The following is a 24296-nucleotide window of genomic DNA, read 5'->3' on the forward strand; positions in this document are numbered from 1 at the left end:
ATCTAAAAAAAAAAAAAAAAATGGTTCTGAAGAACCTAGGGGAAGGACAGGAATAAAGACACAGACGTAGGGAACAAACAGACTTGAGGACACAGGGAGGGGGAAGGGTAAGCTGGGATGAAGTGAGAGAGTAGCACTGATGCATATACACAACCAAATGTAAAGTAGATAGCTAGTGGGAAGCAGCTGCATCGCACAGGGAGATCAGCTTGGTGCTTTGTGACCACCTAGAGGGGTGGGATAGAGAGGGTGGGAGGCAGGCACAAGAGGGAGGGGTTATGGGAATATATGTATACATACAACTGATTCACTTTGTTATACAGCAGAAGCTACAACATTGTAAAGCAATTATACTCCAATAAAGATGTTTAAAAAATTAATTAATTAATTAAAAATAAATGGTGGTATACTCACAAATGAAGAAAAAAGAAGAAATTGACATTAAAAAATAGCACCTTGTACGACAGCACCAAAAAAATATGAAATAAGAATAATTCTAACAAAATAGATGCTGAATCTGTATGCTGAAAATTTAAAAAGAACACTAAGGAAAGATGTCAAAGAAGACCTCAATGAATGGAGAGATGTACTGTGTTCATGGAAAGGAAGGCTCAATATTGTTCAGATTCCCTTCTCCCTAACTTGATCCATGGATTCAACTCAATCTCAATCAAAAATCCCAGCAGACATTTTTATAGAAATCAACAAGCTGATTCTATGGTGTATATGGATAGGCAAAGGAACTAGAATAGCCAAAACAATTTTGAAAAAAGGAACAAAGTTGGAGGACTCCCACTACCTGATTTCAAGACTTACTGTAAAAATGTATTTATCAAGACATTGTAGGACTGGTAAAAGATAGATCAATAGAACAGCTCTGAGAGTCCAGGTATAGACACATAAATGTGTGGTCAATTGATTCTGCACAAAAATGCAAAGGCAAGTCAGTGGAGAAAGCATAGTCTTTTCAACAAATGGTGCTAGAAAACTGGACATCCACAGGCAAAACAATAATGATAATAATAGTGAAACTCATCCATACATTATGCATTTAATATAAAACCTAAAATTATAAAACATCTAAAACATGTGACCTTGTGTTATGCAAAGATTTCTTAAATAAGCTGCTAAAAGCACGATCCCTAAGAAAAAATGATAAGCTGGACTTCACCAAAATTAACTGCTTCTGCTCTATGCAAGACACTGTTAGGAGAATCAAAAGACAAGCCACAGACTGGGAGCAAACATTTGCAAAATATATAACTGACAAAGTACTTGTATTCAGAATGTAAAAATAACTGTCACAATTCAGTAATAAAAAAACAAATCACCCAGTTAAATAAATGGGTAATAGGTTTAAACAGGTACCTCACCAAAAAAGATATATAGATAGCAAAAAAGCACAGGAAAAGATACTCAACTTTAGTCATTATTGAAATGCAAATAAAAAGCCACAATGAGGTACCACTTCCTATCAGAATGGCTAAAACAGAAAAAATAAACTGATAAAACCAAGTACTGGTGAGGATGTGGAGCAACTGGAACTCTCACACATTGTCTTGGAGATGTAAAATAATACAGACTCTTCTGGGAAAGTTTAGCGGCCTCTCCTAAAGTTAAACATACACTATCATCTGACCCCAAAATCCTACCAGCTATTCTTTATTGTCTCTTCTTCCAATTCTTGGGTGTTTTCTTTCATGGTTTTAGGTTTGTAATCTGAATTCTGCCCCTTTGTTCTTTAGCTTTAATGGTCTTGGATTAGGGTTTCTCAACCTTGGCCCTATTGACTTTGGGAGCAGATAATTCTTTGCTGCGAGGGATGTCCTACACACTATGCAGGATGTTAATAGCATCTCTGCCCCTACCCACTAGATGCCGTAGCACTCTCTCCCCAGTTGTGACAACGAAAATGTTTCTAGACGCTGCCAAATGTCCCCTGGTGAGCAAAAGAGTCCCTGGTTGAGAACCACTGTATTAGAAGTCCTCATAAAATATCTCAAAAAACTCATTTGTGCCACTTCACCTTCCATTTCCAAGGGCTCCTTGGAAATTATGGTACATAATTTATGGTACATAAATCTGGTACATAACCATAATTCAGCACCAGTCAGGTGTTCATCAAAACACCTCTGACAGCCCCATTCAAGGCATCATACAATTGAAAGGATGCATTAGCTTAGAAGTGTGCTTTTCAAGCTTGATGATGTGGTTTTCCAGGACAGAAGATGAGAAACAACAGTTTAGAAAAGGGTCTGGAGGTTTCTGCTAAAGGCACTGAAAACAGTAAGAAGTCTTACACCACTGACAATGGAGGGAGAAAGCCAAAGAACATACAGAGTAGAGTCACATGGAGCTACTTAGCAAAGGGACACCCGGACCTGCTCATAAGTAACCCCTGAGGACAGGGATGTACCAGCGCCACTCTGGCTGAGGTCTATAAAGAGAGGCTTTCTGCTACATGTCAGAAATCCTGCTTTCTGGTCCAACTGCACATCTTTGGAACAGTCCCTGGACTTGTTTCCCATTTTCTCATCAGAAAAAATTATCTGGCTTTTAACTAAAACTTCTAGGGTCCTTCCAGGAATATAACTCTGTGATGTTATAGAGATCCAAACTATTTAAGAAATAGTTAAATTATGTTTAATGAGTTTTGCCTAGGAAGGCAGGAAAACAAAGAGTTCTGGAAAGGTTTCCTTCAAGACTGATTGAATTTGTTTTCAAATTTAGATGATCTAAGAAGTAAGTTACAATTGTCCACTGAGTTTCTCGTGGATGTTAAGTGTACTGTGTGCATGGGGACTGAGGAGCAGACCATCAATTCCATTCTCATCGAACACACTTATTATACATTTATTATATTTCTAGAGGTAGACATACACAGTACTAGATTTATTATATTTCTAGAGGTAGACACACACAGTACTAGATTTATTATATTTCTAGAGGTAGATACATACAGTACTAGATTTAGTTAATTGCTTGAAACAACAATGAAGAATAAACACATCCCCATTCAACTCGCTTACTGATAATGATTTTTCCTATGTGCATACCTCCTAAATGCTGGAAGGTCATTAGTATGATATTTCATAACAATAGCTGTAACCATGAAAGAGGTCCCATGAGGCATCTCAAGTTTTACCCTCTGTTATTTTTGTATGTTTTCTATGCCTGAGATCACATCATGACTGGCTTTCTCACATTCAGTGGATCATAGGGAGATGGACAGGGTGAACCCTTCCTTGCTCTGAACTGATTAAAGTCAAGTCCACGTGGGTCTGTGCATGGTCTTCTTCTCCAGCATCCACGTGTGGATTTCTCTGATGCAGCACTGGGCTGGCTAATGCATCTGTGGGTAGTTCAGAGCCTGCTCACCTGGGGGTCCTACTCATTCCCACTTTTGTCCTTCACCCCTGCTGGTGCATCCTAACCACCGATCCAAGGGCGTACCCGAGCCTCCCTGCTGGGCTTCACCAGCAGCCCTCACACAGGCGACCTTTGTGATCAAAGGTCTCCGGACTGTGGAGTAGGCAATGGCAGACATGGAATCGTGGGACACCTCGGGGGGAGTGTACCATGAAGCAAAGCCCTTCACCGGCCCCCCACCAGCAAGAATCTCTAGACCTTACTTTGGAAACTGATAATAATGATAATGGTAAGAATAACCGAAAGGGCCACCATGCAGTAAATGCTTACCAGGTGCCAGGTGCCTGGCCTGCATTCTGTCATTTAGTCTCTATCCAGAACAGCTTCATGAGTGATCCTGCCATTACCTGCTTTCACAGAGGAGACAGAGGCTCCGTGAGTTTAAGCAGCTTGCCTGAGTTCAGAGTCGGGATTCAAACTCGGGTCTCTCTGACTCCAGGCCCACACAACCACTTCCTTATGATGCCATCCTAAAAGAACTTGCTTCTTCTCTTTACAAGTGGAAAAGACCATCTTCCCCCTTTACTCCCTCTGATAAAAATGTAGTACGTTCTCAAACTTCTTATAACCATGTAACATGCAACTCTTTCCCTATTGACAGCCTCTTACAACAATGGCAAATCTGAGGACAGGGGCTGTGTATGATTTGCTCATCACTGCCTAATACAGGGGTGAAAAACAGTAGGAGCTCTAAAAATATATACTGATTAATTAAGTAACAAAACCCCCGCAGCTAGCTCTGGGAACCGGAAGCAAGCGCAAGCCTACACTTTGCCTGGCTCCACCGTGAAGCAGGTTAAAGCCAGCAGCTCTGTTCGGTCAGCGAGCCGGAGTCCTGGCAGCAAGAGTGCCTCATGGGAGGACAGTGACAGGGTCACAGTCTTACCAAATGGCAGAAGCCAAAAGGGCAAAGAGGTCAAGCTTTTTCTTTCCATGAAAACTTTTTGAAGAAAAACACCCAGGGAAAACGAAAAACCTAAAAACTGAATCTGAGTAGAAGCCCAACTACCAGATCCCAGGCACTGCCTCAGAATTCACTGACAGGCTTGAAAACCCTCCCAGAGCGCTGCCAACAACAAGAACGTCCACCTTTGTTAAAGGTCGGTGCCGGCCAAGGGTGAGGAACTCCGTGGCGACCCCTCACACCCTCCCGTCCCAGGCACCTCCTCTTTTTCCCACTTTTACAGTCCCCACAACTCCTTCCCCCACCCGCATGTACAAAGGGTGCGCGTACGTGATGCGGTGAGGAGCCAAGAGGAAACTGGAATCCGCAGGGTACTTGTTCTGGGGCAGACACTGGGTGCTTCGCATTTAATGCTCAAAATATCTGAGAGGAATGCATGGTAAACAGCACCGAATCAAACAGCAAACTCCTGCCTCTGACTCACCTCCCTCTGTGATTTGGCCCCTCTCTACCTGTCTGATTTCATCTCGTCCGAATCTCCCAATCGCTTCCTAAGCTCCTACCACACTGATCATTTTTTCAGTTCTTTCCAAGCTCTTTCCCACACCTCAGGGCCTTTGCATATGCTGTTCCACCCTCCTGGCATGTTATTACTGGAATGTTCTTTGCACATGCCGTTCCACCCTCCTAGAAACATCCTTCTGGTCTCAGCCTAAATGTCACATACTGATCTCTCCGTAACTTCTCTAGTTAACCAACCTATTTGCTCTCACAGCATGTATGCAATGGGCAAGTGTTTTTTTATTTGATGTTGTGCTTTTTTTCCCCTGGTTTCCCTGGCAATGAACAACTCCTTGAGTGTAGGGACCCTATCTATTTTGTTCATTACAGTATCCCTGGCACCTCAAACAGTGCCACACATGTAGCTATTCAATAGAACAGTGGCTGAATAACTCTCACTGTGACAGAAGGCAGCCAGAACTCAGGCAAGAACTCAAAAAATATTGCTGGCTCGGTTCCAGACCACCACAATAAGGCGAACATCTCAATAAAGCAAGTCACATGAATATCTTGGTTTCCCAGTGCATAGAAAAAGTTATCTTTACACTATACTGTAGTCTGTTAAGTGTGCAATAGCATTATGTCTAAAAAAAAAAAAAAAAACTGTATAGAACTTTAAAAATATTTTATTGCTAAAAAAATGATCATCATCATCTGAGCGAGTTGTAATCTTTTTGCAAAAGTAACATCAAAGATCACTGATCACAGATCACCATGACAGATATAATCATAATGATAAAGTCTGAAATATGCAAGCATTACCAAAATGTGACACAGAGACAGGAAGGGAGCAAACGCTGTTGGAAAAATGGTGCAGAAAGACTTGCTCAATGCAGGGTTGCCACAAACCTTCAATTTGTAAAAAAAGAAAACACAGTATCTGCGAAGTGCATTAAAACAAGGTCTGCCTGTAGCCTGTCCAAAGCCCAGCAGTTCGCTTTGAGCCACACAGCCGAGACTTGGAACCAAGTCTGTGCTCCCAGCATTGGAGCTGGGGATGTGCTTAGTATCAGCTTCTCCCTCCACCCCCCACACATCTCAGCCCACTGGCCCATCTCTCAGCAGGAGGTTCAGGACCAGGGTAAGTCAAGGCACTCACCTCAGGCACAAAAGGGAATGCCAAAAAACTCAGTAATCAAGATAAATACAATTTTAAAAACTCAAAATTCATGCCAAAAAAAAAATTATGAACAGAATTCAAATACAGACAGGATCAAGTCCTATACATGCAGGGCTCAGCCTCATCGCCTCACACTAACCCCTGGCAGCCCTGTCGGATCCTGCCCATTTTATTTTATTCTATTTCGTTTCATTTATTTTTGGCTGCACCACACGGCACGTGGGATCTTAGTTCCCTGAGCAGGGATCAAACCCGCGCCCCCTGCAGTGGAAGCGCGGAGTCTTAACCTCTGGACCGCCAGGGAAGTCCCCTGCCTCTGTTTTAAATAGCTGAAATTCTGTTCATCGTGAATATTTTACATGAATTTTTATTTTAAAACACTGCATCAGAATATTATTTATCTTGATTATGGAGTTTTTTGGCACCTCCTTAAATTCTGTGCCCTAGACAAGCTGTCTCATCCCAGCCCTGGCCCTGCTCAGCCAGCCAGCGGCCCCGCTTTCCACAGGCAGCCACCGGAGACCCCTTGGATACACCAAATGTCATGTCCGTCACAGTAAAGTCTAGGAGCTGGGTTCTGAGGTCCCCGAGCACCATGGACTGCTTGTTCACCTACTGCTCCCATCTGGATATTGGGAAGCAGCCTTGATTGGTATGCCTGTCCCAGGGCTTCTACCCTCTTCGTCCCCCTCCTTCCTCCTGAGAGTTTAGGAAAGAAAGTCTGTCCCAGCTTCCCAGTGTCTGGCTCCACAGGGGGAGGTGTGGGCTGCTCTCTGGGACCCAGATGCCCTTCCCTGGGCAGGCTGAGAAATACGCCACCCTTCCCTTGTCTCAGGACCATCTACCTCTTTGCCACCTCCCACTTCCCCTTCCAGCTGGATGGGGAAAGAGGGAGAACAGGCACATAGGTCCAAACTAGGGGGGCTGCTGTTCTGGGAGAAGGGAGAGTAGGGCATGGAGGATGTGTGTGCACCCATCCAGCACCCACTGCCCCTCTGGAGACAGCATCTCAAGTTTCCCTGAACTGCCATCCCTTCTTTCCCCTGCTCTCTTTCAGTGAGGGCTGCTAAGCTGGGGGGATGTACAGGAAGCTGCCTGAGGCCACATGGCGAGGGCCTGCCTGAAACCAAATCCACACAGAGGAAAGCAGAGCCCAAATGATGGGGAAGGGGCTCCTAATGGCACAGCTGGAGGGTGTAGATCCAGACATAGCTGGATGTGAGCTTTTCATGTATACAAGCTCCCCCAAATTCCTTCTGTTTCTGAGGCAAGGTTGAGTTGGGTTTTGATTACTTGCAACTGAGAGGGTCCTAATCCTCCTAGACACCCCTGCTTCCACCCAACACGTATTCACCTCCTTCTTCATCAGCTTGAGCTGCTCCTGGAACCTGGCATAGTCCCGCTCCTGCTCCAGGCGGATGCGCTTGGCTTCCTCCCGGCGGCGCACAGCATGGTCTTGCTCCATCTTCTCCACTTGCTGCTTTTGCTGACGCTCCAGGTTCTCCAGCTCTGTGTCAAAGAACTTCCTCTTGGCCTGGAAGGAGCAGAAAGGGAAATTCAGGAAAGTCACCTTATACCTGGGAGGGAGATGGCGAAAGCCCAGAGCCCGTGCTCAGACCTGGGTTTGAATCCCAGGTCTACCACCTCTTTGCTGTGTGACCTGGGACAAGTCACTGAACCTCTCTGAGTCTTTTTTCTCAGGTGCAAAAGGAAGACCAGACCATCTACCTCGCAGGGTTGTTGCATGGGGCTCAGTAAAGGTTATGTCCCCTCTAGAGATCCTCCTGTGTGACTCAGAGGAGCATCGTGACCTTCATGCAGTGCTGTGTTTGTAAGTCAACGCCTAATGAGATCAGGAAACAGAGGAATTGGGCAATTGTGAATTATTCTCCATGCCCAATCATCCTCACTCTGCAACTTCCGCTTAAAGAAAACATGGAAGCAAGAAGCCCTATAGGGACCCATGTTTTCTCACGCTCACATTGATTTCTTGTTCAAAACGTTTGTGCATCTGCTCCAACTGCAGCTCATGCTTGCTGCTCAGCTGGGTCTGGTTCCGATGCTCTTCTTTCTGGAGCAGCCGAAGTTCTCGGAGTTCCTGGCGCCTGAAGGGTGGAAGGATGTGGACATTTCAGTCAGAAAGTGCCCTCAGTGATCATATAACTCATAGCTAGGGACACTGAAGGCTGGGGCGTGGACAGGCGTCACATAAGACTGGGGTAGAGGCATGACACGAACTTAGAACTCAGACTTTATTTGACATTTACTGACAGACAAAACATTAATAATTTTAATATATAAAGAGTGCTTCCAAATCAATAAGAAAAACAGGAATATCCTAATTTTAAAAAGTGGCACAGAACATGGACAGACATGAAACAAAAGACACAGTCTTTAAAGTAGCTATGTGGATATGAAATACAAATTAAAAAGAAATAACATCTTCATTAAATAGGCAAGAATATAGGGGAAATTGATACTTTCATATACTGCTGACATGTACAAATTGACACACTTCCGGAGGACAATGCAATAAGTCTCTGCCTTTTGACACAGTAGTTCCACTTCTGGATACTGATTCTAAAGAGATATTCATAGATGCACAACAAAATTGAATAAGGATATTCATAACAACGCTATCTATAATAGTACAAAATTAGGAACAAATGTCCATCAATATAGTCTAATTAAATATGTCCATCTGATGTAATTTTATACAACCATTAAAAAAATCAAGTTCTCAGAGATATTGAATTACATGGAAAAAAATCTATGAAAAATGCAGCAGTTCTTTATGAACAGATAGGGATTGATCCCTGAATGAAAAAAGCAAGCTGTTGAAGAGTGTGTGTCTCTTATGCTACCTACCATCTGGGTGAAAAACAAAAAGGACCCTATATGTGTGTGCATGTGTGTGTTTACTTTCCTATTTTAACACTGAGTGTTTCTGGAAGGATTACACTGTAAAATATTAACACAAGGAGGGGAGCTGGATGGCTGGCAGAAAAGTGAGAGAGGGAAATTTTTCGCTGTTTACCCTCTTTTCCTTGTCGAGTTTTGAACCATGATATTACCTATTCAAAATGTAAATACAATAAAAATTTGACCCCAACCACACAGTGTACCTTCATTTGGTAACATACCTATTGTCACTGTGTATATGTGTGTACACAGAAAAAATACTGGTGGGATAAACCCCACCAATTGTGTTTCTTTCTGGGCAAGTCCATTAAAAATTGATATGTATCATTTATGGAATCAGAAATTAAAATGATGCAAAAGAACTTGGGCCTCCTGACTGAACGGGGGGCGGTTCCCTGGCAGCCTGTGTCCTATTCCAGTCCAGCGTCTGCAGCCTGTCCCATGGCCACCCCCACTGTGGGGCTTTCCTCACAGCTCTGAGCGGATAGAGCTACTCAGGAACTGCCCACTAACAGCTGCAGGAGGAGAGGCCTGCATGCTTTCAGGGGTCGGGGGGCCTTATTTGAATCTTAGCTCAGCTCACTTTCCCTTAGGCAGTCGCTCAATCTTTGCAGGCTCTGTTCCTGCATCTGTAAAATGGGGAGATAATCTTTACCTCTCAGGTTCTTTAAGGTTACGTGAGATGATACCCGTAGTGTCTGCCTGGCACATGGCAATCACTCCCCAAGTGGTAACTTCTCAAATGATAATGAGGAAGAAGAGGTATAGGCTGCCCAGTCTCTGGGAAAAGCCAGAAATGTTTTCTAGAGGCACATTAGAAAGCTTCCTTGGGAGCCTCTGCATTTGGGAAGAGAGGAGGCAGGAGGTGATTGCTGAGAGCTGACAAAGAGAGGGAAACACTGACACGAGAGACTAAGGCTCAGAGAACAACTGACCAAAATAGAACAGAGAAGAAGGTAAGCAGCCAGGTTCTGACATTTCCTCCTTGACCAACCTGAGTTCTCACAAGGGAAAGGCAGGCAGACACAGGCTTAAGAAGGAAAGAACCAGCAATTTTAGGCAAAACCAGAAAGAACTCTGACCTAGCAGCCTCAATCTGTGAGAGCAACTATTCGGTGACACCATTCAAAAGCCTACGTGTCACCCAATCCTCCGGAAATGCTAGGATCCAGGTACAACCAGGGACGTGGGCCAGAGCCCGCCACAGCTCACAGCCTGGCGGCCTGGTCACATTGACAGGACGTGCAGACCTTCAGACCACAGCAGGCAAACAAGCAAAGCCTTGTTCTTTCACTGTGAGCACCTCTTCTCCACCGCGGCTAAATCTCACCTTTCAAACCTAAGCGGCACCCACTCTGCTTGGGAGGAAGGTGGAGGCCCAGTGCCAGGGCCAGAGGCATCGCTTCTAGACGGGGTGTGCTGGGGTCTGGGATTTCAACCCCAGGAACCTGAACTGCCCAGAGGGGAGGTGACAGAAAGGAAACCAAGCCCTTGGGGTCTGAAGAGTGAGGAGTACAGGTCACCTCCCAGGTGACCATTAAAACAGAAGGTGGTGTCATCGTCCAAGAGCAACCACACCCACCCTTCCCCAGGCCTCAAGCCTCTCCAGCGCACACAGATGAGGACACCAGTGCGTGCGTGCGTGCGTGTGTGTGCGCGTGTGTGTACACGCATATGCATGTACGCAGAAACACCACCAATGAAAAGCCTGCCTCTCATCCCCCTGGCTCCTAGAGGGCAGAAGTGCCCCCAGGCATCCAAAACTGCTCTGGGCTTCCCCGGTGGCGCAGTGGTTGAGAGTCCGCCTGCCGATGCAGGGGACGCGGGTTCGTGCCCCGGTCCGGGAAGATCCCACGTGCCGCGGAGCGGCTGGGCCCGTGAGCCATGGACGCTGAGCCTGCGCGTCCGGAGCCTGCGCTCCGCAACGGGAGGGGCCACAACAGTGAGAGGCCCGCGTACCGCAAAAAAACCAAACCAAAACAAAACAAAACAGCTTCTGTTTGGCTTTGGAACGTCTGTGCTTTTCTTTGCTCCTTTTTATTTTATTTTATTTATTTATTTATTTATTTATTTTTACATCTTTATTGGAGTATAATTGCTTTACAATGGTGTGTTAGTTTCTGCTGTATAACAAAGTGAATCACCTATACATATGCATATATCCCCATGTCCCCTCCCTCTTGCGTCTCCCTCCCACCCTCCCTATCCCACCCTTCTAGGAAAATCAGGCCTTGTTTCTTTTTTTTCTTTTTTTAAAAAAACATTTATTTATTTATTTTTGGCTGCACTGGGTCTTAGCTGTGGCACGCATGTGGGATCTAGTTCCCCGACCAGGGAATGAACCCGGGCCCCCTGCACTGGGAGCGTGGAGTCTTAACCACTGGACCACCAGGGAAGTCCCTGTGCTTTTTAAAGATATGAATGTGTTTGATATGTTAGAGATGTCCTACAAATCAATCGTGAATTTAGCCTTCAAATGCCTGGCCTCAAGGGAGATTCCTGGGTCCAAGGCCTCCCTCCCTAACTGCGAAGCCCCTCACCCCCGCCCCTGGCAGCCCCCCAGCAAGCTTCCTGGTCCAGTGGAAGATGGGTAGGATCCTCACACAGACAGAGCTTCTCACCTGGATGACCTGAGGCACGTAAGTTCCCGCCAAGAAACAGTTTCCTAATTTACAGAACGGCCGAGATAGGGTCTCCCTGAGGAGGGCTGTCAGGGCGCCTGAGCGCCTTAAAAGTGCAAAGATGGTTCCTAGCAAACAGCTTTGCCTCACACCCTCCTCCCCACACCAATCCCTTCCAGTTTCACGGGTTTTGCCTCCAAAATGCATGCTGCATCCAACCACTTCTTCCCTCTGTCTGGCCACCATCCTGGCCGGGGTCTCCCTGGATCCCTGCATCAGTCCTGCCCCCTCTACGCCCAGACTCATACGGCAGCGGAGCTGGCTTTCAAAGGGGATGTTACCGCTGGTCACTCTCCAGCTGCTTCACTCCAGCTACACTGGGGATGAAATCCACACTCTTCCACCCCTGCCCACGGGCCAACATGACCTTGGCCCTGCAGGTCCCGGGGACGGCTCCCCATCCTTTCCCTCCCACCTTACACTCCACACTCCAGCCCTGCCCTCTCAGGTCCCTAAACAAGCCACGCGGTCAACCCTCAGGCCTTGGCCTTGCAGTTCCCTCCATGACCCCCGGCTCTGCTCGTGGCCAGCTCCTCTCAACCTTCTGGCTCTGTTCAGGGGATTTCCCACAGAGCAGTGTCCCCGACCCCGGCCCAGGGGCTCACTGTCCTTTCACCCATATTATTCCCTTCACAGTTGGGAATTATCTTGTGTGCTGTTTGTTGGACCATGAGGTCTAAGTTTTACAAAGGCAACGGCCTCAACTACCTGGGTCACCACCATGTCCCCCAACCTGCTGGGGGGGTATGGATACATGGGTGAATGGCTCGCTGGCTGGCTGGAGGGGAGGGTGGAGGGCTGGGTAGGTGGGTAGGTGATGGACGGGTGGGTGGATGGACGGATGGATGGAAGGGTGGGTGAATTGAGTGGTAGGGGGTGGATGGATGAATGGGTGGATGAGTAAATGGAGGGGTGAGCAAGTGGGTAGGTGGGTGAGTGGGTGGGTGGATTGGTGGATGGGGGGTTGGGAGATCCTGAGAATGCAGGACCGCAGGCAAAGCCAGCTTCCTTTTGTGTCCTTGATCCCGCACTTGATGCTGCAGACAGACAAACAGCTCTTGCACCAGAAGGACCCACGCCCATCCCTCTCACCGCATCCCCACCCTATTACCACCATCAGCGGCCCTTCCCAGGCTCACCTGAGAAATCTCATCTCCTCGTCCTTCTCATCATCACTGATGATCTTGGAGGTGGTGATGCTCACCTCCACGCCATCCACCACAAACTTGCGTGTCCTCTTGAGGGTCTTATTGTGCAGCCTCGAGTTCTGGCCGGGGAAGATCATCAGGCAAAGCTCAGCATCACAGCTAAGAATCCATGGGCGACACAGAGGGTGCAGCCCACAGCCCTCCTGGCCCCAGAGCCTCAGCCCCGTCCAGGTAGGAGGCGACTGTCCATTGTCCCCCTCTTGCCTCAAGCTTTTCAATGGGGGCGGGGGGGGGGGCCTGAGTGTCTGACGCTGGGCCCTTTCCTCTCCCTGATCTCACCCTTCAGACACGGCCCATCCCCTGCCCGCTGGCTGCCAGCTCTCTCTCACACACAAGACGCAGCATCAGAAAGAGCGAGCTGGGTTCCAGTCTTCCCTCTACCACCTACTGGCTCTGTGACCCTGGGCAAGTCCCTTGTCCTGTCCGAGCCTCAGCTTCCTCGACTGTCAGAGGAGGTTCCAAAGATGCGATGGTGGTGGGGCATACAACAACACCCGGCTCATGGCAAGGGTTCAACACTTGGTATTTATTTTTGACAGTTATTATTGCAGACCACGATCTCTTATCCTCAATGCCAAAATCCAAAGAGCCCGGAAAACCAGAGTTCAGAACTGCTTTGGCAGCCAAATCTGACCTGACCTGGACTCCACAGGAGGCCACGCCCATCTAGAGCCACCATGAGATTATTCATAATCTTCATCTTTACTTTTCCCTATGAATAATCATGCCTTTCACGTGTGGTTGCTTACACAGTGCTGCCAGAACCCCTCCAGGAGGAGTTAGGGGTATTTAAATACCCTTTGAAAGTCCTCCATCCTGATTCGGATGAGGCCTGTGGGCCTGCACGGAAGTCATCGCGGCCTCTCCCCTCCGACCTCTCCACTGGTTTCTGAGGCCCTTCCCGGTGCAGTCCAGGCTGGCCTTTCTGGGGGCCTGCCAGCCTGAGGGTGCAGGGAGAGCCAGGGTGGCGCCCAGCAGGAGGCCTCTGCCCTCAAAGTCCATGCTGACCCCCGTGCCCGCTCGGTCAAGCCCAGAAGACTGTCCTTGGCCCTGAGGTCTGGGTTCCCCTCCCCTGCAGGCTCCCACCTCTTCCCATGGCACCTCGCCCAGGAGCTCTGGACGCTATCGGCCCTGAAAGGTCACCCTGCGTGCAGCTCATCGCCCTACAGCATCCAGCTCACGTGTCTCAGGACTCAGTTCAAGATGAGTCAGGCTAGCAACCAGAAATGCAGGCTGGCTGGAGATGGCGGGGGAGGAAGGAGGCCTGGGTGCAGCCCTCACATTAGAGCTGCTCCTGGTCACAGGGCCTCCGCCTGGGGGTAACAGGCTCCCCGTCAAGCCAAGGGAGCTGACGCAGCCGTGGACTCTTATCGGAACAGCCGCGTTCCCTGACTCACTGCCAGCCCACCAGCAAAGGAATGTTCTCAATACCCTTGAGAAGAGGCGGGGACCCGGCTCTGGTGGGTCAAACCATTATTTAAAAGAAAAAAAAAAAAATTACTGGTTTTTTTTTTAACCCTTAGTGTCTTTTGAAGAAGAGAAGGGACAGAACCCCCTATCCTAAGGAAGATGATTATACATCAAAGCTGCTGCCATCTCTGCTTGTCCTGGTGACCTGTTAAAACTGTGCTTTCTTTCTGTTCCCAAAGCTAAGTGTGCTGGCTGACTGCCTCTCCTTTGGCTCCCTTTCATTTGGCCAATATTTTTGAGTCTCTGCTGTGTCATTTTCACCAAGTAAGTGACGGAAGGAAAAAACAAAAAAGATGCAGAACCTTCCCTAAATTCGGCCTTGGTTGGGGATGAGGTCCTCGGTGTGGCCAATCAGGCGACCAACAGTGAGTTCACGAATATCTCACGATTTGTGAGACGGGCAGGGGATGCGGTCTGCCCTTCCTGAGGACAAACAGGCCAAAGCTCCCACCGCGAGGGCAGAATGGCATGTGCGAATCAGAGCTCAGAGTCTGGAGTCTGACCAGCTCCCCACCTCCCACCTGAGCCTCTGTTTGCTGGGCTGTACTTTGGGATGATTGAAGGCGCCTCATCTGTGGCTGCTTTTAAGCATTTTGCAGTACAGGCCTCGTGCTGAGCTCTCAAGTGCAGTGGCTACTGTCATTCACAATGCCACCTCCTGCAGAACAGCCACGAGCCAGGAGGAAGCCTCGAGCCCACACCCTTTAACTGAATCAGTCGGCAGCTGGACCACGTGGCTGACCTCCAAGTCAGAGAACTTTTGCTTCTAGAACTGTCTCTCCCCCATTTTAGCAGGGCCTTTAACCAAACCCAATTTAAATGGAAACCCAAACTGAAATGAAAACCCAAACCAATTAATTGCCTGACATGACTAAATCCCAGACCGAACTCAGATATCTGGGGGTTTAGCTATGAATCAAACGGAGAGCTCTTTAAAGAAAGAGCAGTCTCATGAACTACTTATAATGGAAGGCAGCCACCATAGGCTTTCAAACACCAAAACTGGGCAGCAACACATTCCGCAGTGCTTCCTGCTCCAAGCCCGAGGCACAAGGGGCAGCGTTACCTTGATAGACAGAGAGCCGGTCTCTCTGTTCAGGGACAGGTCGGCTGAGAGGGAGGCGCCATAGTCCATGCTCTCGGAGGTGGAGAGGCTGCCACAGTCTGAGTCCCTCTTGGAAGGGCCTAGAGCCTCCTGGGCAGGGAGCTCCAGGCTGCCGTTGGCCAACTGCTCGCCACCCAAGGTCTCCAGGGCGCTGCTGTTGGGACGGTTCTGGCTTGCTTTCTGGGACCTGCTGGCTGCTGGACTGAGGTCCCCACCCTGGTCAGTGGCTTGCTTCTCCTCGGATACCTGAATCCTGGCATCCATGGACACCGGTCGGGACTTCCGGAGGGGCACGGGCAACGCCAGGCCGTTCTCGTTTCCAGGGGCCACATCTGGGGGGCTGGTGGCTTGGAGGGATGTGTCCCCAGAGGGTTGGTTGGGCCCATTCACAATGTCCTGAGGCTGGCTAGGTGGCAGTGGGGCGAAAGATGATTCTTTGAGAAGCTTGTCAGCATCGAGGCTCAGCTGACTCACCTCAGAGGAGTCCCGAGTGTGGTTCCCCAGACGCTAGGAGAAAAAAAACATAGTCAAGGCCATGCTACTGTGTGTCCGAGGCAAGAGTCAGAGATGCAGTGAGGTCAGAAAGTCAGACACCCACAAGGTGAAGTGGGCCAGGGAGGTACAATAGGCATCCCTCTCTAGTAAGCCACAGTCCTCCCCACTCCTTATTGCCTAACTAACAATAAAATTATTGTACTACTTGCTTTGAGGAATAGGTATTCCTCCTAGGAGTGGAGGCAACCGTGGCCAGCTACACAGCTCATGCCCTGTCGAAAGGGGGCAGTGGCTACTCCGCTCCAGCCAATTGTGACAACGTGGGAAAATGGGTCCCCTGTGCCCAGACCTTCCAATTTTTCAAGACAAGCTCGAATCTGGACTTGTACATGGCATCTCCCAATTTTTAGATTGGCAACTAACTCAAATTTTTTTTAAAAATCACAGAAAGGCCAAGCCAAACCTATCCAGGGGCTAGATTCAGCCTATTAGCCCCTTTTTTTGTTTTGCTTTTGTTTTTTAGAGCTTTTCAGGGGTAGAAAGTACTGAAAATGTCGCTATCGTGAAATGGAACACTGATTTCTGTGGATGAAACATCAGTGTCCAGCCTAATGAATAAGGTGAGCAACCACACAGCCACCTTCCAGGTCAGGAGTGGGACACCGTCCCAGTCCTGAGACCCCGACCTGTGTCCATCCTCCCCCTGACACAATCATTGTCCTTTGATCTCTAAGTGTTATAGGTCGGTCTGTCTGCTTTTAAACTTGATATTAACAGAATCATACCATAAGCACCCTCTGGTGCTTTTTAAATCTTGGATATGGAATCTTCAGAAGCACCTCTAATCCATCTTCTATTCAACAACACCCAGAGCAATGATGGTTCAAAAATTCAGATCTGATCCTGACATCCACACACCAACGCCCAGCCCCTGCCTGAAACCCTCATGGCCCCCACTGTCTTCATGACAAAGATCAGCCTTCTGCCTGTGGAGAAACCAGGTGGGACGGGACACTTTCTGCCTCTTCCCCACCCTCGCTGCCTGCCCCCTCCTGGAACCAGGCTCCAGACACGCTGCCTCCCCCTCCCACTCCCAGCCCACACCTGGCCCTGCCACCTATCAGCTCAGCGAATGCACCACTCGAACCTCAGTTTTCCCATCTGTAAAATGGAGCCTGGGTTCTCCTCTGTCTGAGTTGCAGGATGCCCGGCAGCCCAGGGCTCAGTAAGGACTGTGGTTACTGTGCAGATCCCACTCGTCCTCCCTGGGGTGTTCCTTCCTCGTCCTGGTGAGGATTCACACCAGCTCAGGCTCCTCCCAGGAATGAATTAAACTTGAGAAAGTGCTGTATTGTCCATCCCCAACAGTCTAACCCCTCCCTCACTAGGTCCACGGCACCATCTGGATAGCAAATCTCCCCTCCTGGGGGAGGCTCTCCCCAAATGGCTAGACCAGGGACCCGAAAGTACAAGCTCAGGACAGAATCCAGCCCACAGACATGTTTTGTTTGGCTCAAATGTCTTATAAAAATGTAAATTAGCTTTAATTTAAATTTACAGTCAGCCAAGCACCTGAAGCTTGCAGATGGGTTATGAATATGCCAAGACCTGGGTCCCCTGGGCACTCAGGGCAGCCAGACGGGGTCTGGGGTGGCCGGAGCCCTTCGTTCAGCCCGTTGCCTCTGATCACGTGCAGCCTTTATGTGCATTGATCCCACAGGGAGCTACACGCATCCTCATTTTGTATGTGAGCCACGACAGGAAAAAGGCTGGGAAGCAAAATGAGTCAACTACCAACTTTTAAAAACTGGAAGATCTCATGTAAAAATCTGATTCCTGGTCTTCCCTGAAAACGTACAGGATTTGGTCAACACGCCCTGCTGCCTCATCCCTGCCCACGTGCTGTCTTATGTAACTGGTGGCGTGGGGGCCTGTGACCTCTGAGCTGGGGATAAACAGAAAGGAACCCTTCCTGCACCGCCGGGTCCCCTCCCACAGCAGTCAAGGCCTGCGGGGGGATCCCGTCCCTCCCGCACGCCCCCCCACCCCCGTTCCTCCAGGCCTTACAGAGGCGGCATCCACCGAGTCCTCCTCTTCCCCCTCATCCCGTCCATCTTCAATCTCCTCCATCACTTCAGCCTTGGCCTCGGCCACCAGTTCCCGCAGAGCCTTGTTGTTGGTGATGCTGCTGACGAAGGGATGCTGAGGGGCGGGGGGTGGGTAAGACAGCTGGATTAGAACCACTGTGGGCTGGGGGGTGAGGAGGGGCAGCCAAGGCTGGGGGAGGCGATCCCCCAGGCGGAGAAGGCCAGCGGCATCCCTGAGCGAAACGTGAACATGAACTTGGTCAGGAAGACCCAGCGGCAGCTCAGGAATTCCTGTGCGTGGTGGAAAGTGAGCCAGCTCTGCCACCCACCAGCTGTGTGACACCGAGCAAGTCCCCTTCCCTCTCTGAGCTACAGGCTTCTCACCTTTGAAGTGGAGACAATAATGCCAGACCCACAGGGAAGGCGTGAGGATGGAATGAGATCACGCGCGGGGAAGAGCTTAGCCCAAAGCGGGAGCAGAAGTAATGTTTCAGGAGGTTTGTTTGTGTATTTGTTAATTTACTTTTTTAAAAGGTTTTCATATATGGTTTAAAAAATATAATACATATACAGTATACACATGCATATACACACATACACTTTATTGGAGAATTACTTACACACAGTAAAGTTCACTAACCGTTAAGCTCAGGGACTTTTTCCACACATACACACCTGGTGTAACCACCACCCAGCTTAAGACACAGACCATTTCCATCACCTCGAGAAGGTCCCCATTCCCCGTGCAGTCAACCTCACTCCCCACAGCCACCCAGCTCCAGAGACTAGGTTTGCCTTCTCTTTAACTTCATCTGGACAGAATCATAGAGTACGTATTCTTTTGTGGTTGGCTTTCTTCACTCAACACGAGTTGAGTTGAGACTATGAGATTCGCCTACCCTGTTGCGTATGTCGGTGAACTCTTCCCTTTTGATTCCCGTGCAGCATTCTACCACGTGACTCTGTCACGGTTTGTTTATTCTTTCTGCTGTTGCTGGCCATTTGTGTTGTTTCCCATTTGGGGCAACTATTAATAAAGCTGCTATGAACATGCTTATATAGGTCTCAGGGTGGATGTGTGTGTTTGCAAAATCTTGAGGCCAAGTAGCGTATGTTCTATTCCTAGGTGTTTACAGAAATGCCACATCTTTAAAAAGTGAAGGCTCTTTCACGGACCTTGGAAAACACCAAAGCTTTTAAGACCTCAGCAGCTGGTAAATCAGCCCGAAGATGTCCCTGGTACAAGTCTGTCTCTGAGCATCTTGTCCCCAGCACCAGGTTGTGGACAGGGACATGGGATTCCTCAATTCCCCACACTCACTTAGAAAGGCATTGGCAGGGGCGGGGTGGGGCAGTTGTTAGGTTGGAATTTGCTCATTTGAAATGCGCAGGGAGGCTCTGATGAAATTCACTGTTTTTACTGTCAGTTATCAGCGGAGGAACGACTGCAGGGAAGTATTTAAATGACTAAAGAGAATAAATTTTCTAACACCTTGAAAACACATTCACAACTGATAGGTCCACTACAAATCATTCCTATCTGCTTGTTCATTCTTATCTGTTTAGTACATTTGTGGAAGGCCAGAGGCAACACCCTATTCAACCTGGGCACCCCACTCTGCACACGGGAAAGCAATACCCCTCACTCCTTTTAAAGAGCCCTGTCATTCAGATCTTCCTAAACCAGCCTGACTTTCTCTAGTTAGTCCAAACTAGTAAAGACGTGAAGAATTTTATTTCTTATCTTTCTCTCCCACACCCCCCCATTCAGTCGCTGTTTCATGCCTCAGCCCCATGTTGAGGCCAGTGACGTGCCAGGTGCTGAAATAAGGCCAAACAAGCAGACAGGCAAGCTCCCTGGCCTTGGGGGCTCGCAGCTGAGCGGGAAAGACAATGGGCACGTAACCAAATGACAAGATCATTTTTCAGATCAGGTAATAGGATAGGCTGGAGGAACACGGGCCTGGACTGGTGCAGTGGATGGGTGGCGGGAGAGTCTGCCTAGGTCTTTGGGCAGAGGGCCCTCCTTGGGAGGTGACATTCAAGCTGAGCCCTGAGGGATGTGAAGGGGCCGGCCAGGGAAAGATCTGGGCACAGAGAATTCCACGCAGGGGGAGCAGCAAGTACAAGGGCTGCAGTGATATAAAGAGTAACCCTTTGAAGGTATCACTCTGGCTGCTGTGTGGCTCCAAAAGGTCTTGAATTGGATATTAATAAGGATGTACTAATCGTGAGAGGCAGGAGAGTATAGCAGTGAAGATTGCTGGCTCTAGACTCGAGAACCAGGCTGCCTGGAATAAAATCCCACTTCCACCAACTCGGGCAAGTCACTCAACCTCTCTGAGCCTCAGTTTGCTCATCTGTATACTGGGAATAATAGTATGGCTGTTCTAAGCATTGTAGGAAGAGCTCAAAATACAGCAGCTATCATCTGTATCATCACCACCACCACCATCAGCAGCAGCACCACCAACATCACCACCATCATCATCAACATCATCCCCATCAACATCAACATCATCCTCATCACCACCACCATGATCATCACCACCACCACCGTCATCACCACCACCACCATCATCACTACCATCACCATCATCACTACCATCACCATCATCACCACCACCACCATCATCCTCACCACCACCATCATCACTACCATCACCATCATCACTACCATCACCATCATCACCACCACCACCACCATCATCCTCATCACCACCACCATGATCATCAACACTACCACCACCACCATCATCATCACCATCATCAGTGTCAGCATCACCACCACCATCATCATCATCATCATCATCACCACCATCGTCATCGCCATCATCCTCATCACCATTACCACCACCCCCATTACTACCACCACTGTCATCATCACCACCACCGTCATCATCACCACCACCATCATTACTATGGCCACCATCATCACCACCATCACTACTGCCCCTGCCATCACCATGCCTACCATTACTACCACTGCCACTATGATCATCACCACCATCACCAGCAGCAGAACCACAATCAGAGAAGCCTTTAAGCACCAGTTTGCACTCCCAGCCATTCCCATTCCCTCCTGCATCCCCAGAGTGCAGCTTTTTGGAACTGAAGGTAAGAATCGGATCCCAAAGCTTCCCGAGCTTCACACTGCACAACCTCACACATGTGAACTTGAGCAAGAAGCCACGGGACACTTCACTGCAGTTGCTGAAGCAGATGCGGCAGAAACAAATAATGCAAACACAGGCTTCTGGAAATACCAGGTTTTCATCAGGCCATATCACATATTGACCAAATTAGTGACTCTTAAGCTTGGCCAGGAGCCTTGCTTTCTTGAGGCTGAACATCTTCTGCATCGCCTCCCTTGAGCACCCCAGGGTCTTTAGGAAGCGGAGGGGGAGGCATGGGGAAGAAAGCCTCTGACAGAGGGGCAGGTGAGAAGGGCCATTCCCCTGGAGGCCAAGCTCCTGGAATCCCCGGGTGAGCGGGCTGCCAGATGGGGCAGGCCCTCCTGTGTCTGATTAGGCCCGGAACACTGCTCTGTAAACTCTGGGACACAAAGCACAGACCACCTCCTCCACTGCATCAGCTCTGTTACTTCCAGGGTTGTGTTTAGAAAAGACGTTTCAACTGCCAAGCTGCCAAGGCCCATTAGAGACAAAGCCCAGCACAGAAGGGCGCGGGACCTTCCCCGGTGGCCAGTGCACTGTGCACCTGCACAGGGACAGGCTGGTCTGGGCACATGGGTCCCTAGAAAGGTGCTCGGTCACCCTCGTGGAAGACCCAGATCAGAGGGAAACTCAGCCGTCTGCTCCTTCATGAAGAGGAACCGCTGTTCTGTGCCATCTCTGCAGGGAGCCCCAAGGTGCCACAGAGCTCGCCAGCTGGCACCCACCCTCCGGCCAGGACCTCTCCTGCCATCTACGCAGTCATCCTTCCCAAGAACTTGAGCCTAGTTTTCCTCTGTGTGCTTAGAAACCATCAGCCGGGGTGTCCCACACTCCAAGACTGGCTTTAGAAAATGCCTAATAACACTTTCAAGTTTTCAGGTGTCAGCATCTTTCCTTCGGTCCTCCTTCCCTCCCTCCTAACTTTATTCCATCTCTCTTTCTTTCCTTCATTCATTCAGAGATGCAACTTACTAGAGTGGTCAAAAGAACAGGCTTTGGAACCAGATGACCAGGATCAGAAATCAGCTCTGTCACTTACATACTGTGTGACTTTGTGCAGGCTACTTAACCCCTCTGTGCTTCAGTTTTATCATCTGTTTGACAGAGATCCAAACAGTACCTATTTCATAGGGTTGTCATGAGGATTAAATTAGCTAACATTTGCTAAGCATTTAGAATAGAACCTGACAGGGAGACGAGGTTACATAACACTTTGTTAAGTAAAAATAAGTAAATGTATTTAACGAAGGCCCTCTCCATACCAGGCACTATTCTGGATGACTGGGGCACATCAATGAAAGCAAAAACGAAAACAAAAACAAAGACTGCTGTCCCCAGGGAGCTGACATGCTAGTCCGGGAGATCAACGATAAACTTAATAAACATGTAAGTTATATACTATAAGTGCTAAGTGCCATGGAAAAATCAAAAGTAGGGCAGGGGAAGGAGAATTAGGAATGTGAGGGTGCAGTAGGTTTTAAACAGGGTACTTGGGGGAGGCCTCACTGAGAAGCTGCCATTTGAGCAATGACTTGAAGAGAAAGAGTCGGCCATGGAGGTGTCTAGGGGAAGAGCATCCCTGGCATAGTGGACAGGCAGTGCAAAGACCCTGAGGCTGGAGTGTGCCTGGAGTGTCTGAAGAGTAGCAAAGAGGCTGGTTGGCTGGGGAAGAGTGAGGGGGCAAGAGGAAGAGAAGTCTGAGGAGTCAAGGTGGGGTGGGCAGACCTTGCAGGACCTTGCAGGTCACTGAGACTCTGGATTTTACCCTGAGTAAGACAGGAGCCATTAAGGGGCTTTGGAATCAGGAGGTATAGGAGCTGACTTATGTTTTTCCCTCTGGCTGCAATGGAGGTGGTGAGAAGTGGCTGGATCCTGGGCATGTTCTGAAGCCAGGGACAACAGGATTCCCTGGTAGAATGGATACAGAGTGTAGGAGAAAGAGAGGGGTTAAGGATGCTTGCGAGGTTTGGGGCCTGACTGCTGGCAAGGTGGGGCTGCCATCGAATGAGACAGGAAAGCCATCGCTAGAGCATATTTGGGGAAAGATGGGGGAACTCAGTTGCGGACGTGTTAAGTTTGAGATATCTACGGACACCTAAAGGGGTGGAGGGTAAACAGCCAGATACAAAGGCCTGTGGGCGAGGAGGGCAGTCTGGGCTGCAGGCAGAAATGCGGGAGTCATGGCGAACAGACGAGCCCATCAAGGTGATGGAGACGGAGGAAAAGGCCCTGGCGCACTTCACGTTAATCAGCTGGAGAAAGAGGAGCAGGCGAAGGAGACAGACGAGTGGCCAGTGAGAAGGAAGGAAACCAAGAGAGCGTGGAGACCTGACATCAGGCGTTGACAGCCAAGGGGAAGAGGGTCGCCTGCGGCTGCTGCTGAGTCCAGCAAGACCAGCACTGAGGCCTGAGCTGTCCACGAAGTCCCAAAGGTACTAACGACCTTGACAAGAATGCTGTGCTAGAATGGGGTGGGTTTAAGAGCAAATTCAGTAAGTGCATGCTGCACACCAGATGTGTGACAGCCACAATGCTGAAGACAGCGGGTGGGTACAGAGAATCGCATCCACTCACACACTTCCGTGATGCAAGCACGACCCACCTCCCACAGAGGAGGAAACAGGCTCAGAGTGAGGACCACTCGGGTTTCAGGAGGGCAAGCCTGATTTCAGAGCCCGGGTTACCACCAAGTGATACGGTCCCAACAAAATATCTGTGCAAGCGAATGAATGGATCATAAACCAGCGGGGGCGTAAGTCAGTCAGCTGAAGGCGGGACGCAGGGCAAGAGGAGGGGCCAGGAGGAACGTGGGGGCCGCAGGCAGATGTGAGGCTCTGGAGGGTGTGCTGGCAAGTCAAGGTCTGGGCTTACCTGTGGCCACTCCAAGTCAGGTGACCTCGGCAGGCCACTTCCCTGCCCTGAGCCTCAGGGTCCTCACCTAAGGCGGTAACGATGCCCCAGCCTCCCTCAGAGATGAATAGGCACGTGGAAAAAACTGACGGCAGCCTAAGCTCTGAAAGGAGCTTTCTTTGTCTGGAAGGATCTCTGATTTCTTCTGCAACCCTTCTGTCTTAGCGAAGAATCCTCTGGCAGGACGTTTTTTTCTTCACTATGGAACGGAAATTCCTGGCTCTGGCT

General features: G+C 49.1%; 1 protein-coding gene across 6 annotated transcripts in view; it reads right to left on the reverse strand.

The window, feature by feature from the left end:
* Positions 1 to 24296, reverse strand: part of STK10 (serine/threonine kinase 10) — a 131593-nt gene that overhangs the window by 25346 nt on the left and 81951 nt on the right. For all 6 annotated transcript variants that reach the window (XM_024116318.3, XM_028497400.2, XM_024116317.3 and 3 more), the window contains 5 exons: positions 17963 to 18097; positions 15362 to 15907; positions 12757 to 12884; positions 7996 to 8119; positions 7369 to 7548 (listed from right to left, as the gene is read on the reverse strand). In XM_024116318.3, coding sequence (XP_023972086.1) covers positions 7369 to 7548; positions 7996 to 8119; positions 12757 to 12884; positions 15362 to 15907; positions 17963 to 18097 — 1113 coding nt within the window. The remainder of the gene's footprint in view (positions 1 to 7368; positions 7549 to 7995; positions 8120 to 12756; positions 12885 to 15361; positions 15908 to 17962; positions 18098 to 24296) is intronic.

This window comes from Physeter macrocephalus, chromosome 2 (assembly GCF_002837175.3).
Source record: "Physeter macrocephalus isolate SW-GA chromosome 2, ASM283717v5, whole genome shotgun sequence".
NCBI lineage: Eukaryota > Metazoa > Chordata > Mammalia > Artiodactyla > Physeteridae > Physeter > Physeter macrocephalus.